General features: G+C 37.8%; 1 protein-coding gene, 1 long non-coding RNA gene and 1 other non-coding gene across 5 annotated transcripts in view; 2 read left to right on the forward strand and 1 right to left on the reverse strand.

Annotated features, from left to right (window-relative positions):
* Nucleotides 1-16,539, forward strand: part of LOC138814061 (uncharacterized) — a 140,799-nt gene that overhangs the window by 63,494 nt on the left and 60,766 nt on the right. The window lies entirely within an intron of this gene.
* Nucleotides 1-16,539, reverse strand: part of Pibf1 (progesterone immunomodulatory binding factor 1) — a 144,953-nt gene that overhangs the window by 48,923 nt on the left and 79,491 nt on the right. For 2 of the 3 annotated variants that reach the window (XM_070002858.1, XM_070002859.1), the window contains exons 13-14: nucleotides 15,439-15,529; nucleotides 2,754-2,856 (exon numbers count right to left, since the gene is read on the reverse strand). In XM_070002858.1, the coding sequence (XP_069858959.1) occupies nucleotides 2,754-2,856; nucleotides 15,439-15,529 (194 nt within the window). Of the gene's footprint in view, nucleotides 1-575; nucleotides 1,408-2,753; nucleotides 2,857-15,438; nucleotides 15,530-16,539 lie in introns of those variants that run through there. The other variant, XM_070002860.1, reaches the window with a different exon arrangement.
* On the forward strand, nucleotides 5,206-5,332 carry LOC138814379 (small nucleolar RNA SNORA11). The gene has a single exon (XR_011367961.1). It is a non-coding gene; the product is annotated as a small nucleolar RNA SNORA11 (small nucleolar RNA).

Raw genomic sequence — 16,539 nt, forward strand, 5'->3', positions numbered from 1 at the left:
TCTTGAGTAGCTAGGACTATTGGTACTTGACTTTAGTTTGTGCAATTTTGCTGAATTTAACCAATACTTTTTTGTTGTTGTTGTTGGTTTTGGGGCTTGAACTATGGGCCTGGGCACTGTCCCTGAGCTCTTCAGCTCAAGGTAAGCACTCTACCACTTGAGGCACAGTGCCATTTCTGGTAGTTAATTGGAGGTAAGAGTCTCATGGATGCTCCTGCTTGGGCTGGCTTAGATATAGATCCAAAGATCTCAGCCTCCTGAGTAGCTAGGATTACAGGCATGAGCCACTGCGACTGGCCTACAATTTTTTTTTTTTGTGTGTGTGTGTGTGTGAGAGAGAGAGAGTGAGAGAGAGAGGGAGAAAGAGAGAGAGGAAGAAGAAGAAGAAAAAGAAGAAGAAGAAGAAGAAGAAGAAGAAGAAGAAGAAGAAGAAGAAGAAGAGGAGGAGGAGGAGGAGGAGGAGGAGGAGGAGGAGGAGGAGGAGGAGGAGGAGGAGGAGGAGGAGGAGGAGGAGGAGGATGAGGAGGAGAAAGAGAAGCAGGAGGAGGAGGAGGAGGAGGACGACGACGACGATGACGACGACAAAACTATGGAATTTTCAAAATTAAATATTTTATTTTCAATTAAAAAAATGGTCCTGGAGCTTGAACTCAGGGCCTGGGCACTTTCTCTGAGTTTCTTTTTGCTCAATGCTAGTGTTCTACCACTTGAGTCATGGTACCATTTTTGGTCTTTCTGAGTAGTTTATTGGAGATGAAAGTTTCACAGACTTTCCTGCCTGTGTTGGCTTTGAACTGTAATCCTCAGATCTCAGCCTGCTGAGTATCTATGATTATAGGCATAAGCCACCAGTACCCAGCTTTATTTTCAATCTTAAGAGAAATGTTATATACTAGAGTTAGTATAAAGTCCTTAGTATATGCTTTCTCCAAATGTCTAATTAAATATTTTATACAGAATGTACATAAAAGCCTACAGAGAAGCACCCAATGAACTTATATATAAATTAAGCCCTTCTCTTTTTCTCTTGAATATAAGTTGAGCACACGCATCATACCATTTCATATTAAAAACAGTTCAGTAGTTACAATGTTCTCTCAGTATAAGCTATAGCTTTTTAAAAAATTGCTTCCTAAAAGGTTAAATGTCATAAAAGAAGATTCAATTTCTTCCATTTTCTCTGAACAATTTATATGTATATGAACATTTAGAAATTCTCATTTAGAGGCTGGGAAGTGGCTCAGTGGTAGAGTGCTTGCTTGGCATGCATGAGGCCCTGGGTTCGATTCCTTAGCACCACATAAGCAGAAAAAGCTGGAAGTGGGGCTGAGGCTCAAGTGGTAGAGCACTGGTCTGTAGCTGAAGAGCTGGGGGACAGCACCCAGGCCCAGAGTTCAGGCCCCACAACTGACAAAAAAAAAAAAAAAAAAATCTCATTTAATTAACAGATATGCTCAGGAAGGCAGCTTTTAAAAAAAGGTAGTAAAAAGGTATAGATACATGGGAGCATGTACATATTTCAGTATTGCATTTTATAAAACTATTCATCGTTTATTATGAAATTACAAACTATAATATAGTAGTCAAGATTCATCTGTTTCTTTAGATATTCCTTTATCCTTCTACTCTAGTACCCAGTAATATGCTGCAGTAGCTTGTAGCAGCCTATGAGAGCTTGTGTGTGAACTTGGAAGAATTATGTGAGCTGCTTATAAAATACAACCATAATTAAAAATGAAAACAATCTAAATTTATGATACAAATAATTTCATTAAGAATGAAGGGAGTAAATCCTCATAACATGTGAAACTACTTACTATCACCTATGTTTAAAATTTACATATGTTAACTACTTCTACATGCTATAATCATTACAATATGGCATGCTGCTGAGACATTCTTTCCTCATTAACATTATGTGGCACCTTGTGGTCAGTCAGAGGCCACAGACATAAGTAAATGCTACAAAAGAGCTCTTATTCCCCTATTGGAAAGCTGGTTGTTAGCATATTTTACTACATCATCATCCTGAGCATTAATTACTGTGCCAAACACTGTAGTTATGAGACATTTCTTTCTTTTTAAATTTTAGGATAAGATCCTCATAATGTTCTAGTATTAAAACATTCAAAATACAGAAGCATATATTAATAACATAAAAATTCCATTGTAATTTTAAATGTTAAAATAGAAATATCTGTTATACTGAAACTCAGGAAATAAAAGAAATATTAGAGAAGTGGCAACTTTAGTTTTAAATGTCTAATGATGAATTTCAGAAGTATGAAAAACAGCTGCCTTAAAATACTTAAGAGGATTAATATGCTATGCAATATTTACATACATATTTTTAAAATAATATATTAGTACATAAAAATAGCAAATGTGGACCTATTTCTAAGTGATAAATGATAAGTGGTTTTTAATCAAGAAAAATTTCAAAGTAAATCTATTGTGAAAATCAGGTAGTAGTGAAAAATTTCAAATGTCACCCAAATCTGCCAAACCTGTTTTGCCAGTTCATAGTCTCAGAAATCTTTGTCTGCAGTTATACTTAGTCTAGGCATTTAATCTCTTTTGTTCTCAGTTTTGCCATGCATTATTTTATAGGTCCTTAATATTTAGCTTCATAAAATGTGAAATCATTTTTTTGTACTAGAAAATACCTTATTTTATCACTGCACAGAAAATAAATAGCTAAGAAGAATTAAAACATGTTTTTTTAGTGAGTTTTTAAAATTTAAGTTATTTACCTCTTGTGAAAGCTGTGTTACTTGGTTCTTTTGCTGTTCCAAGTCTCTTAAAATCGATGAGTTCTGCTTTTCTAACTGAAGCACTCTTCTTGCCAAGTGGACACTATGTGAATAATATGAGAATATTAATGCTTACAAAGTGGAATGCTGTCTAATATTTTTAAGATATATTTGTTTCCTAGAAAAGAAAAGTTAGCAGAAAAACTGAATTCAGAGCCAAATTAAAAAAAAAACCAATACATTGTTAACAAGTCAGAATTCTGAAAGCAGAATTAAAATTTTTATAGCAATATTGTCATATACTTTTAAAAAGATTACAAAAGGGCTGGGAAGGTGGCTCAGTGGTAGAATGCTTGCCTTGCATGCATGAGGCCCTGGGTTCGACTCCTCAGCACCACATATGCAGAAAACCTGGAAGTGGTGCTGTGGCTCAAGTGGTAGAGCACCAGCCTTGAGCTGAAGAGCTGAGGGGCAGTGCCCAGACCCAGAGTTTAGGCCCCATGACCGACCAAAAAAAAAACAAACAAAAAACTACAAGAGTGTGCAGGGAGCCATTGATTCATGCCTGTAATTCTAACTACTCAGGAGGCTGAGATTTGAGGATTACAGTTCAAAGCTAGCCTGGCCAGGAAAAGCTCTTACCTCCAATTAACCACCAGAAAACCAGAAGTGGAGTTGTGATTCAAAGTGGTAGAGCATTAGCCTTGGGCAAAAGAGCTCAGGGTCAGTGCCCAAGCCCTGAGTTCAAGCCCCATGACCAACAGCAACAATCTCCCCTCCACCAGAAAAAAAGACTATATAATAGAAATTTTCATTTTTTCTGCATTGTCAGAAAAATTTCCTAATTACAAACAAATCAGAAAATTAGTTGAAATATTCTGAAAAATAATGAGCCTGTATGAAGAACAAACATTTATATTTAATTCAGACAACAACATGCATTTTGTAAATATAAAATACAATGGAATAGGTTTTCTTTTCTTTTTTGTCAGCTCTGGGGCTTGACCTCAGGGCCTAGGCACTGTCCCTGAGCTTTTCTTTTGCTCAAGACTAGCACTCTACTACTTGAGCCACAGCACCACATACGGCTTTTTCTGTTTATGTGGTACTGAGGACTCGAACCCAGGACTTCATGCATGTTAGGTAAGCACTCTACCACTAAGCTACATTCCCAGCCCTGGAATAGGTTTTCTATTTTAAGTAAAGATAAAAAAGATGCAGAAAACTTCAAAGTAAGACAAAGATTTTATACTAAATCATTTATTTAATTCTTGACGTTAGTATTAAAACTCATATTAAATGTGAGTTGTTCCAATTCCATTTTATTTATTTAGGTTTGTATGATAGGGTCTCACTGTGCAGTTGAGACTAACCTTGAACTCACCAAAAGCTTTCTCAGTGCTGAGATAGAGAAGTATACCATACCAGTGCATGGTTCTACTTTTATTTTTATTTTTTTGCTGGTACTGGGGCTTGAACTCTGGGTTTGGGTGCTATTCATGAGCTTCTTTTTGCTCTAGGCTAGCACTCTACGACTTGAGCGACAGCACTATTTCCAGCCTTTTCTGCATAGTTTATTTTTTTTTTTTTTTTTTTTTTTTTTTGGTCGGTCGTGGGGCTTGAACTCTGGGCCTGGGCGCTGTCCTTCAGCTCTTCAGCTCAAGGCGAGCGCTCTACCACTTGAGCTACAGCGCCACTTCCGGTTTTCTGGTGGTTTATTTGAGATAGGAGTCTCACGGTCTCTCCTGCCCGGGTTGGCTTTGAACCGCGATCCTCAGATCTCAGCCTCCTGAGTAGCTAGGATTACAGGCGTGAGCCACCAGCGCCCGGCTTGCATAGTTTATTGGAGGTAAAGAGTTTCATGGATGTTCCTGCCTTGTCTGGATTATAGGCTTGAGCCACCAGCATCCAGCTCTGGTTCCATTTTTTTTTTTTTTTCTTGCCAGTCCTGGGGCTTGAACTCAGGGTCAGGTCACTGTCCCTGAGCTTCTTTTGCTCAAGATTAGTATTCTAACACTTGAGCCACAGTGCCACTCCCGGCTTTTTCTGTTTATGTAGTATTGAGGAATCAAACCCAAGAGCTTCATGCATGCAAGGCAAGAACTCTACCACTAAGCCTCATTTCCAGCTCCTCTGGTTCCACTTTTAAGAAAGAATTTTGCAAGGTGCTGGTGGCTCTGGTCTGTAATCCTTCCTATTCAGGAGGCTGAGATCTGAGGATTGTGCAGAAAAGTTTGTGAGACTTTTATTTCCAATTAACTACCAGAAAACCGGAAGTGTAACTGTGGCTCAAAGTGGGAGACTCCTAGCCATAAGCAAAAGACCTCAGAGACAGCACCCCAGGACTGGAGTCTAAGCACCATGACCACCACCACCACCACCACCACTGCCACCACCACTACCACCAACAACAAGAAAAGAAAAAAGAGAAGAAAAGAAAAGTTGTTCTAATTAAGTGTGCTCAGAGCAAAGGAAGAGGAATGGCTCCTCTTCTTACAAACCATGTAACAGCAATCTGGGGTCACTGTGATGAAGGGTACAACAATTATGGCTTCTGTATGTGCAAATGCCCCATAGGTGAAAACAAAAAAAAAAACTTTAGCTATTTAAAAATTCTTTTATACTGGAGGATAACACAAATAATTCCTTACAGACTAGCAATATTGTTGAGAAGAAAATTTCATAAAGACTTATTTTTCCAATAACAAAAATTTCATATTTATCTCAATTTTATGTTCTGTATTAGTTAACCTATTAATTTAACCTATGAATTGTGGAATCCATGGAATCCATGAAGACAGGATGTTTTCCAATGGCAAGATGGTATCTTTCTTTAAATAAAATTATAGGACAGAAATGATATATTTTAACATTTCCTAAACATGAGACTAAGGAATACAGGTAAAACTCTGAGAATAATTTAAAACATCACCCTACACCTTTATTTAAAAGAAGTCATTATTCCAAATTAAAAAAAGATGATATTTGAAAATTTATACAGCAAACCAAACAGCTTGTTTCAAGACTATTCTTTTTAAGAGTATTCTTCCAACTGGCATAATATTTTGCCTTAATAAACAGTTGAAGTTGTAAATGGAACAAACACATTCATTTTCTGGCAACTCTTCTTAAAAAAAACCCAGCTTTATTGACATAATTTAATTGACATGCAGTAACATATAATAAACTCTACTCATTTAAAGTATACAATTAAACAGTCTTTAGCACAGGTAAGGGTTGTGCAACTAACACTACAATCTAATTTTAGAACACTTTCATTACCCCTACAGGAACTTGGTGCCCATTCACGCTCATTTCCCATCCTCCTCTCTTCTTCACTAGATATCTCCTGCTCCCACCCCTCTTCAGCCTTAGGGAACCACCAAACTACCTTTACAAATTTATAAAACAGCTTGTATGTATTGTTTTTTCATTTCCAAACACAAATATACCAAGTTCTCTCTAATTTGACTACAAAAAATGACATTTCTACAAATGAGTCCAAGTGTTAATTTTCTATTGAATGTGTTAATTTTAAATATCAACTCTATTTCAACCATCAGTATTTGTTTATTTTTTGTCGGTCGTGGGGCCTGAACTCTGGGCCTGGGCACTGTCCCTCAGCTCTTCAGCTCAAGGCTAGCGCTCTCACTTAAGCCACATTTCTTCTGGTTTTTACTGCTTATGATGAGGAATTGAACCTAGGGCCTCATGCATGCAAGGCAAGCACTCTACCACTCAGCCACCTTCCCAGCCCCTCAACCATCAGTATTTTATATCACTAGCTGCGTATCTTTTTTTTTTTGGGGGGGGGAGTGAGGGGTAGTACTGGGGCTTGAACTCTGGTCTTTGGGCCTTCTAGGTAGGTACTCTACTACCACTTGAACTATATCTCCAGTACTAGCCCTGTTTATTTAATTTTAAAACATTGATAATACCTTCATTCCTATTTTTGTTCTTTCTCATCCTTTATTTCTTACATGTAACTTTTTCCATATTTCTGTTTCCAATAGTAATGGTATCAGGGTATCTTCCAAACAGTAATTTTTCAACAAATATATGTTGAATGTACAGGCCATACTTGTGTAATATTCAATTTAGACTAACAACAAAGCAAATGTAATTACAAAGAAATAGAATTATGGATGGGATGGAGTTTTATGCAAATTAAATCTGTACTTTTCTACAAAGAGATGCATTAGATCTCTTTGAGATGACATGTAAGGGTAATCCATTATCAACATTCTGAAGATAATGACTTGAAGATATCCAGTTTAGCAACTGCAAACTGCTCATTCGGTTTGGGTACTATTTGTTTTGTTTGGAAATCTTGTAAGGCTCTACTGAAGACATGGTTATACGGGCTGGGAAGGTGGCTCAGGAGTAAAGTGCTTGCCTTGCATGCCTGAGGCCCTGGGTTCAATTCCTCAGCACCACATAAGCAAAGAAGAAAAAAGCCGGAAGTGGCGCTGTGGCTCAAGTGGTAGAGCACTAGCCTTGAGCTGAAGAGCTGAGGGACAGCGCCCAGGCCCAGAGTTCAGGCCCCACGACTGGACCTCCCCCCCCACAAAAAACAAACAAACAAAAAAACAAGGGGTTGAAGACATGGTTATACCAATTACTAGTGGAAAAGAAATCCTATGACTTACAACACTGAAACCTTTGTACACTACTGCACTTATTCCTTAATACAAGAACTACTTACTAATTTGAATTTCCCAGACTCTGAGTGAAGAAAATCAAAGTAGAAAAAAGGTGTTATGGGTATAAGCCTCCACAAGGCTCATGTGGAGAAGGCTTAGTCTCTAGTTGGTGGTCCCATTGAGAAGCCATTGCTTGGTGCTAATAACTTCATCGATGGATTAACCCATTCACTCACTGTAGTTGAATAGGAAGTGAGGTTCTCAGTGACCATGCCTTCTAAGGATATACCTTGACTCTGGACTCTCTATTTTCCCCTGTTTGAGCTGCCCTGAGGTGAGCATCTTTCCTCTATCAAACCCTCTTGCTGTATTATTTCTATTTTGCCACAGGCCTATAAAAGATGAAGCTAGTTGACTAAGAACAGAAACTTCTGAAATTGTGAACCATAATCATATCTCCTTTGTTTGTGAAAAATGTAAATGGGCTGTATTTTAAAGATTCATGTCTGGGCCTGGGTACTGTCCCTCAGCTCTTCAGCTCAAGGCTAGCGCTCTACCACTTGAGCCACAGCGCCACTTCTGGCTTTTTTTCTTTTTGCTTATGTGGTGCTGAGGAATCGAACCCAGGGCCTCAGGCATGCAAGGCAAGCGCTCTACCACTGAGCTACCTTCCCAGCCTGCCCTGCATCTTGTATATACATTTTTCTAATTTGTGGAGGGGAAGGAAATAACAAAATGCTGAAATAGGATACAGGTTGACCCATTGTAACAATGAGATGTACAAGACACTATGCTGAAAATGAACTTTATAACTTTGGGGGTGGGGAGGGAGGAGTTGGGGAGGGAAGGGATGGTGGGGGGAAAAACAAAGGAGGAGGTAACAATGCTTGATATCTTATTCATCTAAATGTAACACCTCTGTACAGTATCTTTACAATAAAAAATATATATTAAGAATAAAAACAGACAAAAAAGAGACAAGAATAGTAGTCTTTCATCAAAAGATTCTACTAGGAATCATTAAGATTTTATTATACATTAATATTAAGAATATAAAAGTTACATTAAGGTTTCATTAAATAAAGTAAAATATGTTCTAACATAAAGAACATGGTAAAAATAAGAAACCATTTTTATCTTTATAATATTTATAAAACAAACAAGAAAATAAGTGAATTTCTCTTTTTTTTTGGTAGTATTGGGGTTTGTACTTGATAGAGTAGTGTGAGACCACTGAGCTATGCCTCTAGCTGTTTATTTATTTATTTTTTGTGACAGTATTGGGGCTTGAGTATAAGGTCCTGGCACTGTCCCTTAGGTTTTTCTACTCAAAACTGGCATTCTACCACTTAAGCCACAGCTCTACTTCTGGGTTTTTGGTAATTAATTGGAGATAAAAACCTCACAGTTGTCCTGCCCTGGTTGGCTTTGAATTTTGATCCTCAGATCTTAGCCTCCTGAGCAGCTAGGATTACAATCCTAAACCATCAGCCTCTCACTTCTAGCTCTGTGTGTGTGTGTGTGTGTGTGTGTGTGTGTGTGTGTGAGAGAGAGAGAGAGAGAGAGAGAGAGAGAGAGCTGTGTGTGTGTGTGTGTGTGTGTGTGTGTGTGAGAGAGAGAGAGAGAGCTGTGTGTGTGTGTGTGAGAGAGAGAGAGAGAGAGAGAGAGCTGTGTGTGTGTGTGTGTGTGTGTGTGTGTGAGAGAGAGAGAGAGAGAGAGAGAGAGAGAGAGAGAGAGAGAGAGAATGAATCCTGGGGCCAGGAGCTGCCACTGTCCTTTTTGTTCAAGACTAGAGCTCTACCACTTGAGCCACAGCTCTATATCTGGCTTTTTTTGCTTAATTGGAGATAAGAGTCTCATGGATTTTCCTGCCTGGGCTGGCTTCAAACCGCAATCCTCAGATCTGAACCTCCTAAGCAGCTAGGATTATAGGCATAAGCCCAGCTCTAGCTGTGCTGTGTTTCTTCTGGTTATTTTTAGAAGTGGGTCCTGGTTCCCACTGAGTGCAGGCCTGAGCCTTGGTCTGCTGCCTAACTTTAGGTTTCTGTCCTTGCTGGGATGGCAGTCACATGTTACCACGTCCAGCTTCACTTGGTGGAGATCAAGACTGTTGGACTTTACTGCCCAGGCTGGCCTCAAATCACTATCCTGCTGTTCTTAGCCTTCTGATAAAACTAAGATTATATGCATGAGACATTTACCCCTAGATCTAGCAATTTTTCCTATGATGAATGTAAACAGTTACAAAAAAGAATATATGAGAAGAAAAATACAATTTGTACTTGGAGGAGCTAATGATTGACTAAGGAAGATAGGCAAATAAAAAAATGGCAACACTGTGCTAAATGCTAAGGAAGGACACAATGAAGAATGAGCACTAACTGATTAATCTGGTGAAGAACTGAACTTTTCAAGAAAGCAATGTTTTTGTTTTTCAAAACGTCTGTTGAAATATTAAAGTAGGTAAACATACAATATTTATTTGTAATTATGTGATTTTTTTTTTATTTATGTCAAGATTAAGTTTGGCAGGTACTAGAAACTAAGAGCAAATGGGAATAGCTGAAAGTTTTTTTTTCTTTTTGTCATTTGTGGGGCCTGAACTCTGGGCCTGGGTTCTGTCCCTCAACTCTTCAGCTGAAGGCTAGAGCTGTACCACTTGAGCCTCAGCCCCACTTCCAGTTTTTCTGCTTATGTGGTGCTGAGGAATAGAACCTAGGGCCTCATGCATGCAAAGCAAGCACTCTACCACTGAGCCACCTTCCCAGCCCCTAGCTACAAGTTTTAATTAAACAAACCTTTGAGTAGAATGAATTCCCCCAAAGGATTACTTCTTAGCCTTTTTTGACTTCGAACTAATGTTTCTTTCTGTTAGATCTATTAATAGTATTCAGTGTTTCCATTACTACCTACAATCTTATATATATTAATCCAACCAATGTGGGCATGTTGGAGCTTTATTTATGTCTGTGATATCAAAATACACAGAGGAGTGATGATCTGCTGACTTCCTCAGTATTAGAATGGTTCTCAAAATTCGAAACAGAGCAGTACATGTGACATATACTAATTAGTTACATTAGAAACATTTGCCTTTTTGATCTTTCTCAATTTGAGCGCATTGAAGCTTTGCTCTATTAGATTACTTTTAATTAAGAAAAGGGCACATGGGAAGTAGTTTTTAGAAAGCTGCATTGGAAATGACTAGAGACTATGCAGTAATTGATTTGCTGCAGTTATATGATACCTTATGTTTTTTAAAAGTAGATTCACACTTTCAAATGATCATGAATGGAATGGCAGTATTTTTTAAAGGGCTATTTTTAATATCAATCCAAATGAGAAAATATAACTTCCTCAAGGATAAAAATGAGAACTCATACATGTGAGAACTAAGAGAAAAAGTCCCAGATGCTAAACAAACTGCAGCTAGTTTCCTTGATTAATTTCTTCTTTTACTATAAAGCTCACTCTACCCAGTGAGTTTTTCATGTAGCTAGGTATATATGACAGCAAAAGGTCCAAATATACAGCAAACTTTACATTCTGAAAAGGTTTAATACCTTTTAAAAACGTTTCCTAGCATTCTGATCAGCCAAAACAGGGCACACACTAAGACCACATTAGTAACTGGGTGTCACCCATTTAATGTGGCAGCACAACCCAAACACATAACCAGAAAATCTTGTTTGCTATTTTCAAAGAGCCACTACTGAAACAAAAACATTACTTCAGATTTTCAAGTATAGTTAGGTCAAGAATAGCACATTTTGTTTTAATCTACTTTAGTTGTATAAGTCCTTCTAACAATTGTGTCCCAGAAAGAGTTTAACACAATACTTAACTACTGTTTATACTTCAATGAAACTTTGTAGTATGTTTCAGAGAAATTTGGGGGGTGAGATTTTATGCTATTACTTTATAGGAGACTGGCATTAAAAACTGGTATCAAAGAAGATAATTCTAAAAACTAGTTTTATAAGCATGCTTCATGTATTTCAAAATTGTTTTAAATAAGTAGTCAAGTTTTGCTTAGTGAGATCTTCAAACCCTGGATTTTCCTCAATACAACAACATATTACTTTGCATAAATGGCTAGTATTAAATGAACATCTAATCTATTTCAGGTACATACAGTAACCTTCATGTCCATTTTTTCACTTCAGTTTCAAAATATTCCTTGGATAGAAAAAGACAACCAATAAAAGTTTTCATTGGCTATCCAATTTAATAATAGCAATATTGCACTAAAAAACCAGAAGTCCTAAATATTAAAGTTTTGAGTTTTGAATGATCATTTTTGCCATGTCTGTGACTCAAGAGGCTAAGATCTGATTATTGCGCACTTCGAAGTCAGCTTGGACAGAATGGACTGTGAGTCTCTTATCTTCAATAAATACCAAAAAAGCCAGAAGTAGAACTGTGGATCAAGAAGTAGAGAGCTAGACTTTAGCAAAAAGAAGCTCAGGGACAGAGCCTAGGCCCGGAGTTCAAGCCCTAGGACTAGCATAAAAACCCACAAAAAACAAAAAACAAAAAAAATCCCAAGAACGATCTTTTAAAAATATTTATGATAGGGCTAGGAAGGTGGCTCAGTGGTAGAGCGCTTGCCTTGCATGCATGAGGCCCTGGGTTCGATTCCTCAGCACCACATAAGCAAAAAAGAAAAAAAAAAGCTGGAGGTGGCGTTGTGGCTCAAGTGGTAGAGCGCTAGCTTTGAGCTGAAGAGCTTAGGGACAGCACCCAGGCCAGAGTTCAGGCCCCATGAACAGACCCCCCCCCCAAAAAAAAAAACTATGATAGAATATTGAGATGAAAAAAATTTAACTCCTAAATTAACATACTATCCAGAATACAGAAGAAAAATATATACATATATTTATTAATGGTAATTTTGGATGGTGGGCTTACCAGCATTTTCCCTTATTAAACATCATTTAAAGCCGGGCGCTAGTGGCTCACGCCTGTAATCCTAGCTACTCAGGAGGCTGAGATCTGAGGATCGAGGTTCAAAGCCAGCCCGGGCAGGAGAGACCATGAGACTCCTATCTCCAATAAACCACCAGAAAACCGGAAGTGGCACTGTAGCTCAAGTGGTAGAGCGCTAGCCTTGAGCTGAAGAGCTGAGGGACAGCGTCCAGGCCCAGAGTTCAAGCCCCATGACCAACCAAAAAAAAAAAAAATCAGAAACTTTCCTCTAATTATTACTTTTATTTATTTATTTTTGTCAGTTGTAGACCTTGAACCCAGGGCCTGGGCGCTGCCTCTGAGCTTCATTCACTGTGTTCAAGGTTAGTGCTATATGACTTGTGCCACAGTGCCATTTCTAGTTTTTGAGTGGTTAATTGGAGATAAGAGTCTCACAGGGACTTTTCTGCCTGGGCTGGCTTTGAACCATGATCCTCAGATCTCAGCCTCCTGAGTAGATAGGATTACAGATGTGAGCCACTGTTGTCCGGCTCTACTTTAAAGTATTTAATTTAGGTTATGGCACATATGAGATTTTTAAATCCAGTTTAAATTCCTTTGAAATTTTAATTTATTTTCATATAAGTAATAAAAACTTCATTATGAAAAATCCTTCACTTGTCTGAGTCATAATTCACTTTGAATTTGCCTTGCTTTAATTTTGAATGTGAAAGATTAAGTACAGATTTACTCAAAGGCTGTATTGCTTTTGTCCTTATATAAATTAAAGAGAACACAAAGCCACTGTGTTCTTTACAAATAGTTTTTAAAAAATCAAATGTGGGACAGGATTTGGCTTAGTGGTAGAGTGCTTGCCTATCATGTATGATGCCCTGAGTTCGATTCCTCAGTACCACATAACCAGAAAAAGCCAGAAGTGGTGCTGTGGCTCAAGCGGTAGAGTGCTAGCCCTTAGCAAAAGAAGCTCAGGGACAGTGTCCAGGCCTTGAGTTCAAGTGTAGAACAAGCATAAAAACAAAAACAAAAACAAAAACCCCAAAAAACAAAACAAAAAAACCACACAGACACACAAAAACAAATATATCAAATGTGGACATCTCATACTTTAGAAATGCATCAGGCACTAAACTGGAATCTTCTGTCAATTTTATGCATATAGTAGGCACTCAATAAAAGCTGTTGAATGAATGGGTGTGGGCATGCATAAATGTCCTCTTTGGCTGGCGAGACTTATGTTCCCTTCCCTCAGTTTAGATGACCTGAGAAGCACTTCCTCAAAATAACCCTCTGGCTCACCATGAGAAGAATGCCTGGCACAGCTGGCAGAGGTATTAATAGCACGCCCATTAGGCACTTGTTCAAGGCACATAGTTAGCTAGCTCAGTGATAGAATCTTCAGAAATATTTGGACATTTAAGATTTTTTGGATTATGAATCAGTTGTGGCTCTTTAAATTTTTGGATATCAAGAAGCCAATTTTACTTTTTTGGAATTCCTTAAGAACAATTAAGGTGTAATAACAGCAGTGCCTTTCCATCTTAGAGGACCACAACCTTGGGGTGAAAAAGAAAGGAAGCTTATAATAGCAAATTTCTTCCAGGATGATTCTATTGATTGATTGATTTTTATGCTAGTCCTGGCCACTGTTGCTGAGCTTTTGTGCTCAAGGCTAGGGCTTTATCACTTGAGCCACAGATCCACTTCTGGCTTTTTGGGTAGCTAACTAAAGACAAAAGTCTCAAAAACTTTCTTGTCTGGGCTGGCTTTGAACTGTGATCCTCCAATATCAGCCTCCTGAGTAGCTAGGATTGTAGGCGTGAGTCATTGGTACCCAACTTCACAAGAGTTTTTTCCAAAGGATTCAGATGTTAAAATAATAAGATAATGGAATTTTTCCATTAGCTTTCAATTTTGAGAATTTTACCTACCATTTCCACTGATATAGGTCTCTTAGCCATGAAGCTGTTTCCATTTTTCCTCACTCAACATTGGATGCCAAAACAGAGATGCACTTAAAAAATAACAAAATAAGCCAGGCACTAGTGGCTCATGTCTGTAACCCTAGCTACTCAGGAGGCTGAGATATGAGGATCATGATTCAAAGACAGCCGGGGCAGGAATGTCCATGAGACTCTTATCTCCAATGAACCACCAGAAAACAGGAAGTGGTACTGTGGCTCAAGTGGTAGAGCGCTAGCTAGCCTTGAGCTGAAGAAGGTCAGGGACAGAGCCCAGGCTCAGCATTAAAGTCCCACGCTGGCAAAAAAATAAAAAGAAATAAAAAATTTTACAAAATATCCTAGGTCAGTCATAGTGGCTTTTTAATAGTCCAGGAAAGGTGTAAGACTTCAACAAAATTATCAAATAATACACAATTAAGAAATAGCTGGTCTTTACCAGGCAGAATTAAACAATTCAGTTAAAAATTGGTCCTTTCTATCCTTGGCCAACTTGGCAGTTATTTAATCTGTAAGGGACATAATTTCTAAGCATCATCTTATAAGTTCAACATCCTGTGCCACTTAAAGACAGGCTTAAAGATATTTTATCTCTGAGCCATCACTTGAAAGTTTCTGCAGAAGTTATCAGAGGTAAGCTAAAACTTTTCTTACTAGAAATATGTCCAGAACGTGTTAATCTCATTCAGCTCTCAAACTTTTTATTCTCCTGTCAGCCTCCCTCGTTCTGGGGTTACAAGTATGCTACCACATCCTACCAATCTTTTATTTTAAACATAAGACATATGTTACTTATATTACTTGTACCTCTCTCTCTTTGGTATACATTAAAGAATCTAAGAAGTAAAAAGAGAAGAGCAAAGAGTGTGGCTAATTTAACATTTATATTCATCTGAAATAAATATTAAAATGAAATAAAATGGCATCTTTATCACTGAATCTGAATTTATGAGAATTCTTATGTACACCTCTATTCTACCATTAAAAAAAAAACACTAATTTAAACATGAGATGCACGATTACTGTTTTATTTTGTGAGCAAGTTAATATTTATACATACCAAGAATAAAGTATTTTTGTCATGTGACTCAGCACATTATTAAAATGTGCTTACATTTAGCCTAATTAGGTGTATAGGATAGATATTGATTTTACCTTTGCTTTAGTCGTCTTCTAGCTGTTGTAGGAACATTAGCACCATAGCCGTAGGCATAAAGAATCCTTTCAGCCTCTTCTTCATTTTCAACTGAAAAATATTTAAATACATAATGTGAAATAACTTTTTTCCCTTGAAAATATGGTAGAAATAAGTAGAAGCTTTGAAGTATACTAAGAGATTTTCTTTTGTTGATTATTATTATTATTATTATTTTTTTGTAGTACCAGGGTTTGAATTTAGTGCTTTGTGCTTGCTTGTCTTGTCCACTTGGTTGGCTTTCCGCTCACTCTGTGTATGTATCTGTGTGTGTGCTGGGTTGGGAATCAGCTTTCTTGCTTATAGCCTAGTGCTGTACTTGAGGCACACCTCTGGCCCAACATTTTGCTGGGTAATTGGAGATGAAGTATTGCAGAGTCTTTTGCTCAGAGTAGATCAAATCAGGATCCTCTAGTTCTCAGCCTCTCGAGTAGTTATAATCTTAGGCATAAGCCACTAGAGGTTGATACTATTTTGATTTAAAAAATTATTTTTAGAAGCTATTAAGGGATTATATCATATGGCATGTTAAATTTTCTTATTATAAAGTATGATATCACTGATGAGCTTAGGATTCAAAGGGCTTTTACATGAAATTTATTTAATAAAATATTATAACAGATGGGGCTGGGAAGGTGGCTCAGTGGTAGAGCACTTGCCTTGCATGCATGAGGCCCTGGGTTCAATTCCTCAGCACCACATAAGCAAAGAAGAAAAAAAGCTGGAAATGGCCCTGTGGCTCAAGTGGTAGAGTGCTAGCCTTGAGCTGAAGAGCTGAGGGACAGCGCCCAGGCCCAGAGTTCAGGCCCCATGACTGGAACCCCCCCCCCAAAAAATAAAATAAAATATTATAATTGATTACAATATCAATTTTTTATAAAAGAAATGACTTTTATTTTTGGTAGAAAGGCTTACACTGAGAGGCTGTACCACTTGACTCATGTTTCCTTACCTTTTCTGCTTTAGCTTTTTTTTTTTTTTTTTTTTAACAGGGTCTCATGCTTTGGCCAAGCTGACCTTTGATTACAATCTTCCTATTTATGGCTACTGTATACCACCTG

This window comes from Dipodomys merriami, unplaced genomic scaffold (genome assembly GCF_024711535.1).
Source record: "Dipodomys merriami isolate MVZ:Mamm:240054 unplaced genomic scaffold, mDipMer1.0.p SCAF_6, whole genome shotgun sequence".
Lineage (NCBI taxonomy): Eukaryota > Metazoa > Chordata > Mammalia > Rodentia > Heteromyidae > Dipodomys > Dipodomys merriami.